At 40.2% G+C, this 18,222-nt stretch overlaps 1 protein-coding gene across 1 annotated transcript in view; it reads right to left on the reverse strand.

The window, feature by feature from the left end:
* The window catches only part of MTHFD1 (methylenetetrahydrofolate dehydrogenase, cyclohydrolase and formyltetrahydrofolate synthetase 1), a gene marked incomplete in the record, with an annotated part of 1,466,165 nt that overhangs the window by 1,084,299 nt on the left and 363,644 nt on the right, over positions 1 to 18,222 (reverse strand). Inside the window, 1 exon segment of the mRNA XM_044074387.1 lies at positions 5,541 to 5,677. Coding sequence (XP_043930322.1) covers positions 5,541 to 5,677 — 137 coding nt within the window.

Here is an 18,222-nt window from a genome sequence, read left to right on the forward strand (position 1 = left end):
CTTTAACTGATGCACAAGCCTTGTTGTTAAATGGAGGCCTGAACTTTATTCCAGCACAGAAAACAGTATTAACTGATTTATTAAAAGAGCTGAAGTTATTTTCTCGTAACCTAACACTTAAAACCATGTTTAAAAAAATGTATTTGATAATATGTTTAAAAAACCTAGTGCCTTTGTACCCAAGATACATCCCACAGTTGAAACTTTCACTAAAGTGTGTGAGCATGAAATTAGAGAGATGCATGCTAAAAATCTTCCACCTAGATTTTATAACTTGAGTAAATCAGAAACTGAAGCACTGTGGATTCTCACATCATTGAAATTAGGTCCGCTGACAAGGGGGGCAGTGTAGTAGTAATGGATAAGGTTTTTTATTGCAAGAAAATGATGGAACTTTTGAATGATATAGATACTTATGTTGAATTAAATGAGAGACAAGTACAAGGTATAACTGACAGGATATCTGTATATATTTTTGACTTATTGATTACTAATTATGTATCAGAGGAATTGTTTGACTACTTTCAGATAGAACATACAACTATACCCATTATTTATGTTCTACCTAAAATTCACAAAGACATCACACAGCCCCCTATGAGACCTATTGTATCCAGTAAAGGATGGGCCACAGAAGCCATCTCAGTTTTTATTGAACAAAATTTACAAATAGTCCTAAAATCTTGTGAGACTATACTAAGGGATACAAAGGCATTTCTGTGACTGTTATATAAGACTACCAGGAATATTAATAGAAATTATATGTTTGTGACAATGGATGTCACTTCACTGTTCACAGTGATACCGAATAAATGGGGTATTGAGAAAATACGTGATATTCTGACCTTGAAACAAGTTTTTCAAAGCGCTAAGATTAATTTGACATGTGAGTTGCTTGATATTGTCCTAGAAAATAATGTCTTTATATTCAATGACAAGTTTTATCTACAGAAAGTTGGTGTAGCAATGGGCACGGCTTGTGCTAACAGCTACGCCAACTTAGCATTAGCTGCATGGGGAAAAAGATCATGTATTAAGTGCTAGCAATAAATATGCTGGCAAAATTGTATGGTATATACGTTTTGTAGATGACGTCTTCCTGTTATGGGATGGTACTTGTGAAGAGTTGCAAGAGATGGTGGAGTACTTACAGCACCACTGAATTTTTAAGATTCACTAGTCAACATTCCAGGGACTCTATTGAGTTCCTACATGTTTTGGTTAAGAAGACAGCGTTAGATGAACTTACAACAGGGATGTAAAGAAAATCTACATGGAGAAATAGTATCTTACATAAGACTAGTATGCATCCAACATTTGTACACAAAAATGTAGTGATAGGACAATATACGAGAATAAGCCGCTTACATAATACAGATGAAGGCTTTGTGAAGACAATGACTATATTAGAGAAAGACTTCTTAAACAGAGGTTATAGTAAGAAAGACATAAATGAAAGCTCTAAATATACCATTGAAAATAGGGATGGGAGATGTAAACCGCTCTTCTCAAATACTATAGAAGATATTAAAAGCAAGGAAGGTCATGATTTTAAAGTTAGATTCCCTATAACTTATTCAAGTGACATCAGAAGGTTCTGTAATATTTTTGAGAAGAATTGGAATGTTTTATTGTCGGATCCTGACTTGAGAGAATTGTTAGAAGACAGACCCAGCTTTTCTTTTAGAAATAAGAGGTCCTTAAAAAGGCAACTCTGTTATAAATCCAGAAACAATGAAAGAATGATCCTATCTGATAGGCAGGGGACTTTTCCTTGCAGAAATTGTACAGCATGTGACTATTTATATAATAAATCTACATATAAACATCCTACACTAGGATTTATAATGGATATAGATTTTTATGCTGACTGCAGAACACAAAATTTGGTTTATTTCAGCTTCTGCACTGTCTGTCATGCCTTTTATATAGGCAAAACCAATAGGTGTCTAAAGGAACGTATCATTGAACACCTTAGAGATATAAGAAATAAAAAAGACACAAGTGCTCTAACAAAACATGTGGAAGAAGAAGATAGGAAACATATTTTTAATTTCATGGTTTTAGAAATAATAAATAAAAGTAAGAGGGGAGGTGATACAAGGAATAAGGTAGAGGAAGCAGAACAAAGATGGATTTTACTACTTCAGGCAGATAGGTCTCCTGGATTGAACAATGCTGTTTCCTTGAAACCTTTTTTAAAATCCAGACCACTAAAACATTAAGTAATATGGATTATTACATAAAATGTGTCTGTTATATGTATATTTTATTTCATCTTAAACAGAATATAAGGCAAATTAATGTACTGATGTATGCAATTTTAATGAGTCTATGTCATAGTTCTATATGTGTTTTCATTGGTTGAACCATATTTTAAATACCAATGTTTTAACTGTTTTTATGAGTCTGAAGAAGCGATCAGCTGACTTAGATCGCGAAAGCGCTTACTCTTGTTTAATAAAGTGGTGTGAAACTGCAAGTGAACTGTTTCCTACCTTGACTACTACATCTCAGTTACAACTTTTGTTTTTAAAGGGCACTACTGTGAAGCTGCAAGTGATTTATTTCCTGACGTGGATTATTCCATTTTTATCTTCAGCTGTGGTCTAACCATTGGTCTTTTCATTTTTTTAGCTTGAGGTGTATACCAGGCGTTTATCCAGCTTTTGTTTTCTTTCACGTGTTACAGAAGGAATTAAGCTGCATAAAGAAAGTCAGTGTGACTGAGAAATGCAGTATACTGAATGGGTCGTTAGCAAAGGCTACTGCCATAAAGCCATATAAAATGTACATCTGTAGAGATCCACAAACAGTTATAAAAAAGAAAGCATTACTGTTTCATACAACTGAAGTGATGTCTGCCATGCCAAAAGTAAACTTTTGCATCTGCTGCAAACCATGGATTTTAGCAATCAACACTTGAGAGAAGTTCTAAGCTTTTGCTTTTCATTCACTTAACAGGAAAGTGCAGATTTCTAGAGCTTTTCTTTGGTTTTTAATCAGTATTTCATTAATATCTGACATCTTTCACAAAGCTGCTGCACAGAGCAGGAGTGTGAAGGTGTTTGTTACTACAACTGATAACATAATAGCACCGGAGCAAAAGGCAGCAGCAAGATACGACACTGACATTAATGAAAAGGGTAAGGCAGAATAATCAAGCAGAATAAAATTAATAGTAGGACTTTGAGATGAAGGATTGAAAAAGCACACAGAACAAAAGTGCATGTGCCTCTGCAAGGAAAAACAAGCTTGCGAAATTGCTTGAGATGAAGCTGCATTTTGAAGTATATTCTGAATTTGATGGTTGTGAGTTTGCTATTAAGGCAATCAAAATAAGACGAGAAATGTTTTTATTCTTTGGAACACGATAAAAAAGTGCTTAAACTGTCAACAACCAAACCATCTATATTGAGGTATTCTGATGTCAACAAGTCAATTAACATCACAATAATTACGCCAACTAGTATGGTACTGCTGCACTGATCATGCAAGATAAGCCAGACAATTCTGGTTCCAAAGCCTTTATGGTACATTAGAGAAAATACGCTCAAACGGTGGAACAAGAGCTGTTAATCTGTAAAGTTTCAAGAATATATATGACAAAGCTGTTGATGGAAACAGAACACAAATGACTGCACAGCATATAAGTTTTTATACAGGTTATCACCAAGACTAAAGAATGTTTGAGGATATATAAATACGACTTTGATCAAGTACAAAGGAAATATAGAAATAAGTGTTGCATTACTGCAGCAAGAGAATTTAACAGGACTTAGAGGAACTCACAACAATGAGTACAAATTTAACACAGACAAGCCAAACAGCAAAAACTAAAAAAAAAAATATTGCCAAGCCAGAGTTCCCACTGTATGATTCCTTAAAACTCTTGTATTAGAGGCACATGGGATATATGCAAATGACCCTTTTCTGGACATAATGTATTTCAGCTATATGGCAGTTCTGAATGCTCATGACTTTTCTGTTTTGGTTTGTTGGTTGCGATATTTTACACACACCCTAATGGTTATGGACATCAACTGGGTACAACAAAACTCTGTTTCTAAAGGTTAGCCAAACAGCCCACTTATGCTGTGCTAATGAAGCCATAAGAAGGCTGAAACATGCATGTCTACAGCTAGTAGAGTTTGGCTTTATTCGCCTGAATTTGCCCACAACAGACTTAAAAAGAAAAGTCATGGGCATTCAGAACTGACGTACAGCTGAAACACCTGATGTTCTGAAAGAGTCATTTGCATGTGTCCCATGTGTCTTAATACAAGAGATTTAAGGAATCATACAGTGGGAACTCTGGCTTGGCAATATTTTTTTTTTAGTTTTTACTGTTTGGCTTGTCTGTGTTAAATTTGTACTTATTGTTGTGAGTTCCTCTAAGTCCTGTTAAATTCTCTTGCTGCAGTAATGCAACACTTATTTCTATATTTCCTTTGTACTTGATCAAAGTCGTATTTCTATATCCTCAAACATTCTTTAGTCTTGGTGGAAACTATGGCTTGGCTAGATATTTCTTTTAGTTTTTACTGATTTGTTGGTCTGTTTGACCTTTTGACCCCAGCTGTGCGTTGGAAGGTACACAGCAGTCCTTACTTGCTGGTGGGGTGGCCTATCCTCTCCTATTTCGAACATCCCCCTTCATCAGTTCTGCAAGTTCAGTATCACACCAATACCATGAGGACTGTGCCTTTGCATGATGAATCCTCCTGTCTGTATATCTTGTACAATGATAGTACATACTCCCAAGGCAAGTGTTCTGCTGGCAAAATGCCCAGTGCTCCTGCTAGATGCCACCCAAGTAGTTAGAAAGAACTCACTCCTATCCTCCTCAGTCAGCTCCCACGGAAGCCTGAACTGATACTCATAACCTGGATTGTCTACACCACAGTCAGCTTTATCCCCAGTGCCACAGAACTGGCGACTTTGATGAATTGCAATGGCCATGAACATTAGTGCAAACTGAATGAGAGATCTCAAACTGTTCAGTGTGCAACCAATATTACAATAATCCAATAACGACAGATTTAAAAAAAAAGAAAACAGACTCCATCTCAGCCTTCAGTCCCCCATAAATTACGTAAAATCTTCCACTAGTGCCACTATACTCATTACCATGTACAATGGCCCATACAATAACCAATAACTATTATTATACTTCTCTGAATTGTGACAACTTTTACTGTATATATTGTGTTTGTGTTGGAGCTTTTCTCCCTGGGCCTCTACTGAAAATGGAATTGTATTCCAGTTAGACCAGCCCAGTCAACAAATGTAAAATAAATAAATAAAAAATAAATACATAAGCAGACCTTATTAAATTTAAAACAAGTTAAAAAATGTGGTAATGAAAAAATTAAAACATTTTATTGGCAAGGTATTTGGGTTAATCCCGTGGACTCTGACTTAATCAGAAAATATGATCAGAGGCAAACTTGAATTATAAACATATCCACCTACCTCTCTAGTTTCAAACCTTTTGGAGGAAGTCTTAGTATGGACATTGTATGACAGTTTGCCCTTACCTCTTCAGCTATGTTGACCGTCTTCGAATGGCATGTAGTTACTGTAGCATGATTCCAAAGTAGTAGGTCATGCATGGGAGCACCCACAATCTTGCTACGTCCAAGTACAACAGCTCTTTTCCCAGCAATCTGAACACCTTCGATAAGAAAGGCAAAATCTGTTAACTCATCTTGTGCAACATTTATTCAGTTTAAAAGCAGAAAGCAACACATTAAAAACAAACTCCACAGCTACATAACAACGGAAGTAATGTAATCAAACTGTACTGACCAAAAAAAATTTTTTTTTAAATTCTTTACTACCATTTATATACAATATAACTTTATGGAATTGCGTATATTGATTCTTAATACATGCACAACACAACAATATTTTTTTTATATGTTTTTGATGTATTTGAAGGGTTTATCGCCCTTTATTTTATTCATCAATTAACCAATTTGTAATTATGTATATAAGGGGTGGATATGCCATTACATTTTCAGTACTCTGATGATGCCCTAGTTTTTGAAGGGTGAAAGCGCTTAGTACCTTGTTTGTGTATTCATACATTTTATTATGTTTATTAAACCAGTTTTGGCCGTGACTGTGTGGCTTATCAGTTTAATAGTTTCATTCTATGTTCTAAGCCTGTGTACTGACCGAAAGACAGTAAAAGTGTGGTTAGACAGAGGTTGCTCTAACCATGCCATAGAATTTTTTCTTAGTACTTCATCTACACCATCTTTCATCCAGGTTATCAAAAGAAAACCATAAGGCTTTCTTCAGCTACATCAGAAAGATTAGAAATAATTTTGTACTGAACTTCCCAAATGGCACCTCCTTCTCTGACCCAAAGACATTGCTAATATTCTTGCAGACAAGATGAGACTTCCAACTTCACTCCACCCACCCTGTCTCTCCCCTGCATTCCACGTTACTGGGCACCTCCACCCCAAGATCAACTGGGCAAAGTTCCTCTGACATTTTCCAAAATTAAATCCCAAGGGTTCTGACTATATCCCTAGATGTCTTCAGAAGTGAAAGTCCAGTTGGTAAAAACCTTACATCAAAATTTCAACCAGAATCTCTCCTACATGAGTGGAAAATGGCAGTTATAGTGCCCTTGCATAAAAGGTGTTCCCTCTACCAACCCTGGGAATTACAGGCCAATTAGTATTACCAGTATTACTTGCAAGGCTTTGGAGTGTATTATATACAATGATACAAGGTCGCCTGTCATCGTTTGTTCAGCTATATCAGTTTGTGTTTGTAATCAGCAGATCACACCTACTCAGCCTGTTAGAATTCTTTGAAAGGTGTATTAAGGCCATGGATAAAGGCCATATGATCTTACCTAGACCTTGCCAAGACCTTTGGCATTAAGCTTTCACTATTTGAACACTGCTGAAGTTACAATGCGTGCTTTATCCCACTGTACTACAGAGCAATTTCCTTCTACATATTCCTAACAAGATCTGTGATGATTCAGATGCACTCTAAACAAGAAAAGCCAGAATTCAGTTAGAGACTTTATTCACTAATGGTGAAGCAAGCAAGCTTACTCTAACATCTCATGGCCTGTCACACAAGCATTTTATGTCACAACTCATCCAAGCTCCATTTTGAAATGCAGAGTTTACCCAGCAATCCTCTGTAACAGTACATAGAAGCAAGATATATACAGAAATAATACCCAACTTTTGACTAGCACGTGTCCACTGTAGTCCTATATTGCACAGCTTATAAACAAGACTGCTTACATCCAGGATGCCACTGCTACCCCCTTACTCAGCCCTCATTAGGCCAATCATTGAATACAACGCCCACTTTTGCATCCAGACACATGCAACAACTGGAATACCCAGAGATACCTTATTAACAGGATACAAGGCCTAAGCATATCCAACTCAAAACCCTGTCACTATACTCAGTGTACTACAAACTGCTAAGAGGTGACCTGTATCTAGCATACAAGACATCATTCATCCAAATACTGAACAGATTTACTGCATATCAGCAAGTCAAATGATAATCAGAAATACTCAGTCTAGGGATCTAAATGTATTCTGTGACATCAACACAATGGTTTGGATGGACAGTCATCTTACAGAGCATACCTCTGCTCTGGAACAAATGCCCCATCAACATGGAACAAAGTTCATCCCTGTCCACATTTAAGCACAGCTTGGCTCTATGGATGGGAAACCGTTTACCTCAGGACTGCCCCCGTATTACTAATGAGCAGCTCTTGATTGCTTTATCCCATGCATGGGTTCCCCTCACATGCTATGATCCCAAGTTATTCTCACTGGGGTAATTTATTGACCATGGGATGGGGAAGGCCAGTCTCTAAACAAATGGGATAAGTTAATCAAAACAAACAAACTGGCTAGGCTTAAAATGGCCTACAAGGGCAACTAGCCTAGTACTTAAATAAAAGCACCATAAACTCTTTCAGGTTCACAGCCAAGTATAAAGAGCTCTCAGAATAAATGAGATTACCTTAAGAGAACAGACTATACTATACAGGTATACAACTTTTGAAATATTGGCACCTTAGACTTTTTTTTTTTTTTTACAAGTTAATATATACAGTGATCTGGCATCCTGTACGGCAGTGCAGTATGAAATACATTTTGTTACCGATGACTGCTTGGAAAATTCACCACACGAGCACTTCAAGCCATACTAATAAACCAAATTTTGCCAGTAAATATCCTTTTGGAAGGGCAGCATCTGATTGGCCAGTAAATATGACACACTGAAGATTTCCACACTCATACTGTATACTACACAACATGCAAACTGATGTAGCAAGCTCGTTAGCATCAACTACATACTCCATACACTAAAAATACATGGGTGTTTGCATTACATGCACACATGCAGTGTAATTTACATGGGCCACTTTAAAATTAAATTCTAAGGGGATATGTGCACCAAAACAAAGCTTCAGAACATATTCAAACAATTAAGCACATATTTCTAATCCTTACAATCATTTAACTTTTTCAAACATACATGCATCTAGTTTCTTCAACGGTCTTCCATACCTAGGAAATGTAACAGGACTGTTTACACTGGACATTTGAACTTTTGAGAAAGATTTTAGTTTACTACGGCCACACTTGGAAATGCAGCTCAAGGAGCTCCCCTCTCTCAACATTTGCTTTTTTACAGTCCATTTTCTTGTGAAAATAGTGGTTCAGTCACGTGTGGCTGCTCTTCTTACTAGAATTTCTTCATATATTCTTGAAACACAACGGATTTATTCGCATCACCACATTTTTAAAGTTACAACATTTGTAACTAGCTGGAGCATATAAACTAATTTCCTTTTCATACTTCTATTCCAAGACTCATATTGGTGGGACGACTTCCTTAAATGCATAATAACCTCAGTCATGCTACAGACAAACTTTGCAAGATACTGCATCAGTCATAAAACCCCCTGTACTGCAGCCCGCCTGTCTACTGGCTTTACTAATCACACTAACGGGGGCTTTTTACATAAGGCTTCTGCCTCTGGTATTAAAAATACAACTCATACATTCAGACTTGGCACACTATATATTTGCTCCCGTTTAACTTCAAGTTGAGCTGCCTCAATCTATTCAGCAGCTATCACTCTCGCCCTATTCTGTGTCTGATCCCTGCACATTCATCATATCACAATACTTCCATGTTTCAATTACTTGCTCAGTAGCGCACTAGAATTCTACTGGTGCTGATGAAATTCTAAACGCGCAAGAAACACTTTTCTATCATATTAAAATGTATACAATTTGGTGCTTGTTTTAACCTCAAGACAGTACTGAAAACATCTTAGCTTTTACCATTCTTCAGACCATTTCATAAAATGAAAGCAATGGATAATGCTCTCCCATAATCAATTCAGATCTTTCAAGATGAATATAAATGCAAATCTTGCCTTTCATATTCGTGGCCACAGTACTCAACCATTCCATTTACTTAATTTCTTCTTGTGACGTGCATTTCATTAGCACAAAATTATTTTCCATTTTACTTCATAGATCTTGTGCCAGCCACTTTCTTCGCAGCTTCTATCACTGTTACAGCATCTGGTTTTATTTGTATAACCGGAGTTCCGCTGTGGCGACCCCTAACCGGGAAAAGCCGAAAGACACAAAAATTCTCTTGGCAAATCTGCCAGGCCTACAAATAAATCCATCGTGCAGGACAACTGCTATAGCTCTGCACAGACAAGTCTCTAACTGAACGTGTAGACCTGCACATATTGGTTTTAGACTTTAAACTTGCTTCACTATTCCTAGCTTCTCAAAATCCAAACAATAGAAAACATGGGAACAGTCTTTATGTACAAGAATTTGAAGGAAAAAAAAATCTAAAATTTTTTTTTTTTTTTTTTTATACATGTATACAAAACACACAAAACACTGACAAAAAGGCTCCTCCCAGTGGCCTGATTAAGTTAAACACTGGATTGTGTGTGTGTGTATGTATATTTGATATATATATATATATATATATATATATATACATATATATACATATATATATATATATATATAAATATATATATATATATATATAAATATACATACACACATATATATATATATATATATATATATATACACACACATATATATATATATATATATATATATATATATATACACACATATATATATATATATATATATATATATATATATATATATATATATATACACACACACACACATACATATACATATACACACACACACACACACATATACATATATATATATATATATATATATACACACACACACATATACATATATATATATATATATATATACACACACACACACATACATATATATATATATATATATATATATATATATATATACACACACACACACACACACATATACAATTACATACATTCATAAACATGCACACATGTACACACACATGCATCTCCCAAGTACCTCAAAATCCACTGCTTGAAAGGCATCGAGTCAAACTAGAACTCTGCACCCATGTCTTAATATACAGTCTGCTTATAAATTCTTTGCACTTATTTACAAGTGTTATTTGCATTCTTGAAACATTGCTTCAGACCCCTCAAGTATTTTCAGATTTAACTGCATCTAACATTTTCACAAGAACAGTAGCCCAAGACTGCTCATTTTCATTTTTCTGTTCAACATGCAAACTCTTCTGAACACACTTCTTTCCATTTACATAGCTGTATCTTTCAAACATTCCCTTTTCTAGTAAAGATTATACAAAATGTATTAAATAAATACTTTCTCTCTTGCTTATAACTCAACTTTGTACAAGGTGGAAATGATTTCTCATTAAAAATAAGTTATGTACCATCCGAGTAGTTATACTTCATTTTTCTTCAGGTCTGTGGGTATTCGGATTCATATCGGATCCGAGCCGGCAACCTTACAAGCATCTGCTCAGAGCTCCAAGTTCCTACCCCTTACCCATAACACACCATTTACCGCCTTCCCTCAGATCGAGTTTGCTGCAATCCAAACTAACCAGCAACTCAAACTAGAAAGGAACCATAACATGAGAAGGTTCGGAGGAAGGAGGGTGGGACAGTTGAAGAAAAATGAAGTTAACTACTGAGATGAAACGTTATGGTGAGTACATAACTTCATCTGAAGTACTTAACTTCATTTTATCTTCAACCTGTGGGACAAAGTCCCCAGCTACTCAAGCCCCTGGGAGGCCCTCATGGAAGGGTATTCCGGAGCACCACAGAGCTGAAGGATGCTCGCCCTCTAGAGATTAAATCCAACTTATGAGAAATGAATATGCGACTTAGCCCAAGCTGCTGCCGCACAAATGTCATCCAATGACACCCAAAACCAGAAAGCAGCAGACCTCACCATATTCTGGTAGATTGAGCTTTAATCGGACCAGGTGGAGACCATCCTTTGTCTTTGTAAATCTGCAAAATACACAGCGTAATACATCTAGCTAAAGAAACTTTGGAGAAGGCCTTACCCAAAAAAAGACTTAGAAAAGGACACAAACAACTGGTCAGACTTATGGAAGGGATTTGTTCTGTGCAAATAAAAACAAAGTTGTCTATAAACATCTAGTAAATGCAGTTTGTATTCACCTTTGTTACACCACTGTATAAATTTAAAACATTTACACTGGCTAGAACTTCCTAATAAGCTTATCTATCAACAACTCCTAATAGCACACAAAATCCTATATCAACCATCACAAACACCTGCTCTTAGCAGCCTCCTAACTCCCTATAATAACCTGAAACAACTTCGTTCTTCAGAGAAGCTACAAGTTAACACTACTAAAACTACTAACTCTGCAGGGAATCACCTATTCTCCAACTCAGTTGGTAAAATATGGAATAATCTTCCCTCACACATCTCCTCTCTAGCCACTCTTTCACTCTTCAAGAAACAACTCCTAATACATCTGAACAAATTCTGGCTATGCTCTTGTACCAATCCTGACTAACTACTTCCATCTATCCACTATTATAACTCTCTAGCCATCACTACAATTTTTCTACCTGACTACGAATAACTTAATAGCTCTATAGTTAAAAAAAAAAAAAAAAAAAAATATTTCTTGGTTTAACAACTATGTATTATATATTGAACTTTATAACACCTAACTTTGTACAGAAAGCAGCTAATGCCTTCCTTTTACTTAGGTGTTTTACTTGTCTTATTTTTACACTCGTATTACCTGTACTAAAATCACTGCATTCTTGCTTATTGCCTTTGTAAAATGTGTTATGTTTATTATCTTGTTTGTAACCTTGGAGCTTTTCTCCTCGGGCCTCCACTGAAAATGGACACAAATCCAGCTGGACTAGCCCGGTCAACAAATGTAAAATAAAATAAATAAATAAATTGTTCTGAAAACTTGGAAAGAAAAACAGCAGATTAATTGTTTGATTAATGTTTGATTCAGATGCCACTTTTGGTAAGAAAGAAGGGTTTGTACGGAGAGAAACCCTATCCTTCTGGAAGATCAAAGTAAGGGGGCACAGCAGACAAAGGCCTGAAGCTCAGAAACCCTCCTAGCCAAAGTAAAAGCCACTAGGAAGGCCATCTTCCAGGACAGAAACTTTAAATCCGCTGAAGCTGCAGGTTCAAAGGGGGGAGCAACCAAGGCCTGAAGAATCAAAGTAAGGTCCCAAGGAGGAACAGTGTTCTTAACTGGGAGGGCGTAAAAGAAAACCGCCTTTAAGAAAGGCCTTACACAATCTGGAAGAGGCCAGGGCATTCATGTTCTTGCCATGAAAATTTGAAATAGCTGCCAGTTGCACTTTCACAGTGGAAGAACTGTCCCCTTGTTGAAAAATGCTGGCTAAAAAATCCAGTACCGTGAATGCAGGGGCCGTAAAAGGCTCCAACTTTCTCTAAGATGCCCAGATAGAAAATAGTTTCCATTTACTGCCTTAAATCTTCCTGGTGGAAGACTTATGAACCGCCATCAGTATAGTTTTTACTGAAGACGAAAGACCGGGAGTCCTAGCAATTAAGGGAACTAGAGCAACCACGTCGTCAGCTTGAGGCTGTCCAGGCTGGGCGGACAGATACCCGAAGGATGAGAAATGAAATCCGGGCAGGGATCTAGAATCCAAGGAGGCACTAGAACATGAGACCACAGGAAGGGGAACCAAACCTGACGAGACCAGAACAGGGCAGTGAGGATCATCTTGCACCCCAGTCGACAAGCCTTCTGAAGAAACTTCGGAATGAGTGGTAATGGGGGATAAGCATACAGAAGCCTGGGAGGCCAGGCATGGACTAGTGCAACTCTGGGGGTTCCCCTGGTGAGGAAATCAGATTGAAGAACTCACTGCACTTCGCGTTGGAAGGAGATGCGAAGAGATCGCAGCAAGGCTGACTCCACGCAAGGAAGATTTCCTCCACTACAGACTGCTTCAGAGACCACTCATATGGCATCAGAATAGCCCAACTCAATTTGTCCGCTAAAATGTTGGAGCATCCCAGGATGTGCGTTGCAATCAGAAACCGACTGGTGGAGATCGCACACTCCCACTCTCATGGTCTCGTGACACAGAGGGTAAAGATCTGGTTCCTCCTTGTTTGTTGATGTAACAGACAAAAGACGTCTGATTGAATTGCAATAGTTCCCAGAGGAAGAATAGTATGGAAGGCCTGCAACACTAAAAGCACTGCTCTTATCTCCAGTACATTGATGTGCAATCTGGCCTCGGTCTGGGACCACGTGCCTTTGACAGTCTTCCCCAGATAATGCCCCCCCCTCCACCCTAGCTGGGAGGCATCCATGGTCACTGCGGCTTGGGCTGTGGATGGAACAAAGGGGCGTCCCGCTACAATCTCCGGAGACTGGACCCACCAGAGAAGTAACACCTTGCAGGCTTTGCTGATATGAATTGGGTACTCCATGGGGAGATCCAGCCAAGACCACTGTACGGCTAGAGTCCACTGTAGAACACACATGTGAAGACGTGTGCAGGGGAGGATAGAAACTGTGGCAGCCATAGAGCCCAATGCTCTGAGAACATCTGCCGCTGTCGGCAACCTGGGGCCAAGAATCAGTGATACATGAGCCCTTAGACTCTGGACCCTGTCTGGAGCCAAGAAGACTTTCAATTGAAGGGTGTCCAGCCGTGCCCAGATAAAGTCCAAGATCTGTACAAGATTCAAGAGAGACTTGGGAACGTTAACCGTAATCCCCAACGAGGTTGCAACATGTAGGAAGAAGTCTCTGACTTGGCAAAGACAACGCTTGACGGAAGCAGCGAGGAGCCAATCATCTAGGTAAGGGAATACCTGAATCCCCTGAAGCCTCAGGTGAGCTGCTACTACTGCCATTACCTTGGTGAACACCCTGGGGTCTGTGGTGAGACCGAAAGGTAGGGGGAACTGGAAACGACTGGCTCCCAGCCGGAAGCAAAGGAATCTCCTGGAGCTTCTGTGTATCTTGATACGGTAGTAAGAGTCTTGGAGACCTATCGAGCACATCCAGTCGCATTCTCGAAGATAAGGTAGAATGGACTGCAAGGTGACCATCTGGAATTTCTGTTTGGCGACAGACAGGTTTAAAGCTGACGGGTCCAAAATGGGTCTGAGGTCCCCAGTCTTTTTTGGCACTAAAAAGAACCTGGAGTAAATGTCTAACCCGGACTGAATGGGGGGGGCATTTGATGGCTCATTTATGAAGCAGCTTGGAAACGTCTAGCGCTGCCGTCTCCCTTTGAGCGGGTGGGACATTTGGGAGGCGCACTGGTCGGATTGGAGGGGCAACAAATGGAATGGTGTAACCTCTGAATATTATTTGAAGCACCCAACAATCTGCAGTCATGGACTCCCATGCAGTCAGGTGCAATGATAATCTTCCCTAGACTGCCTCCAGAGTAGGACAGTCTGGCAACCCCTCAGGGCTGCTGCACGGAACTGTCAGAGAAGGACTCCCTAGACCCAAAGTTCCTCAGACCCCCCTCTGCCTCTGGGCCGGCATCTGTCATGTCCCCCTCTGCCTCTAGGGGACGAGTTTTCCGGAGAGTCCCAGGAAAACTGAGATTTCTGGAACCACATCTTCTTTTGCCCTCTGATTCCGGGACAAGGATCTTTAGGGGTTAGAGAATTGGATTCTGACAGCAGTCAAGGTCTTCCCATCTCTCTTTGGGAAGACCGTCCATGACACCCTTTTCCAGAGTGAGAAAGAAGAATCATCGAAGGGAGCATTCGTAAAAGACACCTTGAAGGGGTCCACAAACTGACGCAGTCTGAGCCAAGTGTGTCGCCTCATAGCAACACCAGTCACAGCCGCCCTAGCTGCTCCTTCGTTAGCATGAGAAAGGAGGCACATGGACATGTTCAGACACCGACTTCAGAGTAGACATCTTCGTGGAGAACAGACACCTGTCCTCCTGTGACAAAGACTCTGGGGGCAACTCCGCTAACTCCGTGACTAGGTTCTGCTGTAGTCGTATGACGTGCGCCAAGTAATTCAGCGCTCGGATGGAGAATGTTACTGAAGAATACACTCTCTTCCCAAACTGATCCACAGTCTGGATTCCTTATTCGGAGGGTGGACCGAGGAACTCTCTTGAGCCAAGTTCCCTCTTGGTGGCTGCTGCAACCACCATATCATCCACAGGGGATCCTTTAAACCATGCCGGTCTGTCAGACGGTGGAGAGAGAATTTTGACTGGGCGCTTTGGTATCGGCTCTACGGTGTCAGGCTCCTTCCATGCCCGCGTGGTGATAAGATCCACTAAAGGATCCGCCGGCGGGGACACCCAGGAAGTACATGGGCCCATGCCGAAAGCCTCCAGGAGAACTGATTCATCCGTAGAAGGTTTTGGGGCTGACCAACCTCCCCTCTGGCGGAGGATCTCCAGGATGTCTCCAAGAGACATCATCGGGAGGTGACCTAGGGGAACCTTCTCCATCTAAATCAGTGTCCTCAGTAAGGGACTCAGGGGAGTTCAAGTGCCCCCCTTTTGCAAGTGTGCTTACGATGCCCCTCCTCAGTGGAACTAAGAGGGCTTGTGAGTAGCGGGGAGTTCCTCCAGAGGAACTGGATGGGCTGTGCCTGAGACAAGATGAAGGGAGTCGCAACCAAGTCCGAGGGAGTCTGGAAGGAATCCAAGGGAATAGGCTGGGGTCTCGATCCTTGGGAAGAGAACCCTCTCCACCATGTCGAATGCCATGGGAGAAAGTACCTCCTTAGAGCTCAAGGAGGAAGCTCTCCCCGGGTCCATCGTGAGGATCGGGGCCGAGGCTAGGGTAGCCAGAGCTCCGAAGAAACGGCCTGAATCCGACAAGGACGGAGCTGAAGACACATCCATCCCCCTCAGGTCAGACTCCCAGTCCTCGGCACTGAGATCTGCTAGGATCAGAGCTAGTCGGATCTGAGGAACTCAAGGTAATCGTCGGAGTTCAGGTTGGTGGAACCATCGGTGCCAAATCCCCAGCTCTAGATCCTCGGATCCATGTACCCCGAAACCAAAGACCGGATTGGAGAAGGAGAAATTGGGTGAAAAAGGCATAGAGGTCCCCCCTCTAGAGGGAGAGGGGCCTGGAAAGACTCCCATCTGGATTTGGGTCCGAATGAATCTCATCATCCTGTCCATGTCCATTTCTGAAAGACTCAAGAGTCAAGCGAGAGGAAGCAACAAACTGATCTGGCTGGTCGCTGGGAGGATCTGGAAGAAGACCTAGACTCTGGGAAAAATCTGGGGGAGTAGAGCTGAGCAGAAACAGGTATCAAAACTTTAGAAGGTGGGCTAGAGAAGGCCTCCCGAGCAGACCACCTCTTACGGGGCCTATCCCCTTTCTTCTCCTGGTCTCTCCCTCTCTGAATCCTTTTGTCTGTCCTTTTTGTTTTTCTCTCTCCCTTTGATAACATCCACTTCAGCAGGTCTAGCGGGAGGGTGAGTCCCAGCCTGGGGGGGGGGGGGTCTGGGCAGGAGCTGCAGTAGAAGAAGCCGAAGCCGTTGACGACTCAAGGCAGACACTGGAAGCAGGCCTTTCGCCATGAGTTTGGCCTTTGTCTCCAAGGGCCCTAGGATTGAACTCTGCACAAATGCTGCATTGGACGGACCAATGTGAAACGCCCAAGCAAACACGCAGTGTGGCCACCCACTGGTGAAAGCTTATGGCCACACTGTGCATTTTTTAAAGGTGGGTTTAGGCTGATCAGACATCACAGCAAAGCAAAAAAAGACCACACCCAGTCACCAATAAAACAAACTAGCTTGACTACGCACACACTAAGGAAGGGAAGGAACTACACAAAACTACCTCACTTTTTTTTTTGAAAACAGACGAACTAGCGTAGGGGGGAGGAAAAAGGAAACTCAGTGAAAAACTCACTATAACAACCCCAAAAAGCATTTACAGTACACCACTGAAAGCTCAGAGCTGCAGAGATCACGATGCTGATGCATGAAGCAGCAAATGAAGTCTGGGGGAAGGCAGTAGATAGTGGTGTATTATGGGTAAGGGGGAGGAGCCTGGAGCTCAGAGCAGATGCTTGTAATGTTGCCGGCTCAGATCCGATATAGATCCGAATACCCACAGGTTGAAGATCAAATTAAGTTAACTACTTCAGATCATTACTATTCATGTGTCTCTCTCTTACACACATTTTTGTAACATATCTTCACAGTTTCTAATTTCCGACTCATTTTAACTTGCACAGAATACTAAAGTAAACCTCTTCTAAATACACCTATGGCTTCTGATAGAATGGTTTCGCTTGCTAGTCTTCCACTGGTTTCTTACACTACAAACCACACTGCCTTTTTCTGATTCATACAATCAAAATTCATACATTTTGACACTACTCTTTAGATTAATAACATCTATAGCCTTTGTAAGACCTTGTACCGTTTTAAAGAAAACATTTTTGGGGAGTCATAATGACAGAATTCCTTTCTTAGTGCTATTTTTACTACTGTTTTAAACTTTCACCTCTACAGAAAAATGAAAGTGAAATACTTTTAAAGATTCTTCGTCAGTAGCATGCAAGAATGTAGCACTGCACTGTTTCAGGCTTCTCAGCAAAACTGCTTGAAATGAAAGAAAAACTTCTGAATCCATAGCTTCCAGTTTTATGCAGTTTCCTGCATCTAGCTCATAACTTAAATATGTACACCCCTCATCTTACAGTGGTCAAGAATGCATTACTAGGGGAGCTGAAAGGTGTTTTTAATGA

The sequence above is a fragment of the Protopterus annectens genome, chromosome 6.part0, assembly GCF_019279795.1.
Source record: "Protopterus annectens isolate FY-2018-M chromosome 6.part0, PAN1.0, whole genome shotgun sequence".
In the NCBI taxonomy this organism is placed as follows: Eukaryota; Metazoa; Chordata; order Ceratodontiformes; family Protopteridae; genus Protopterus; species Protopterus annectens.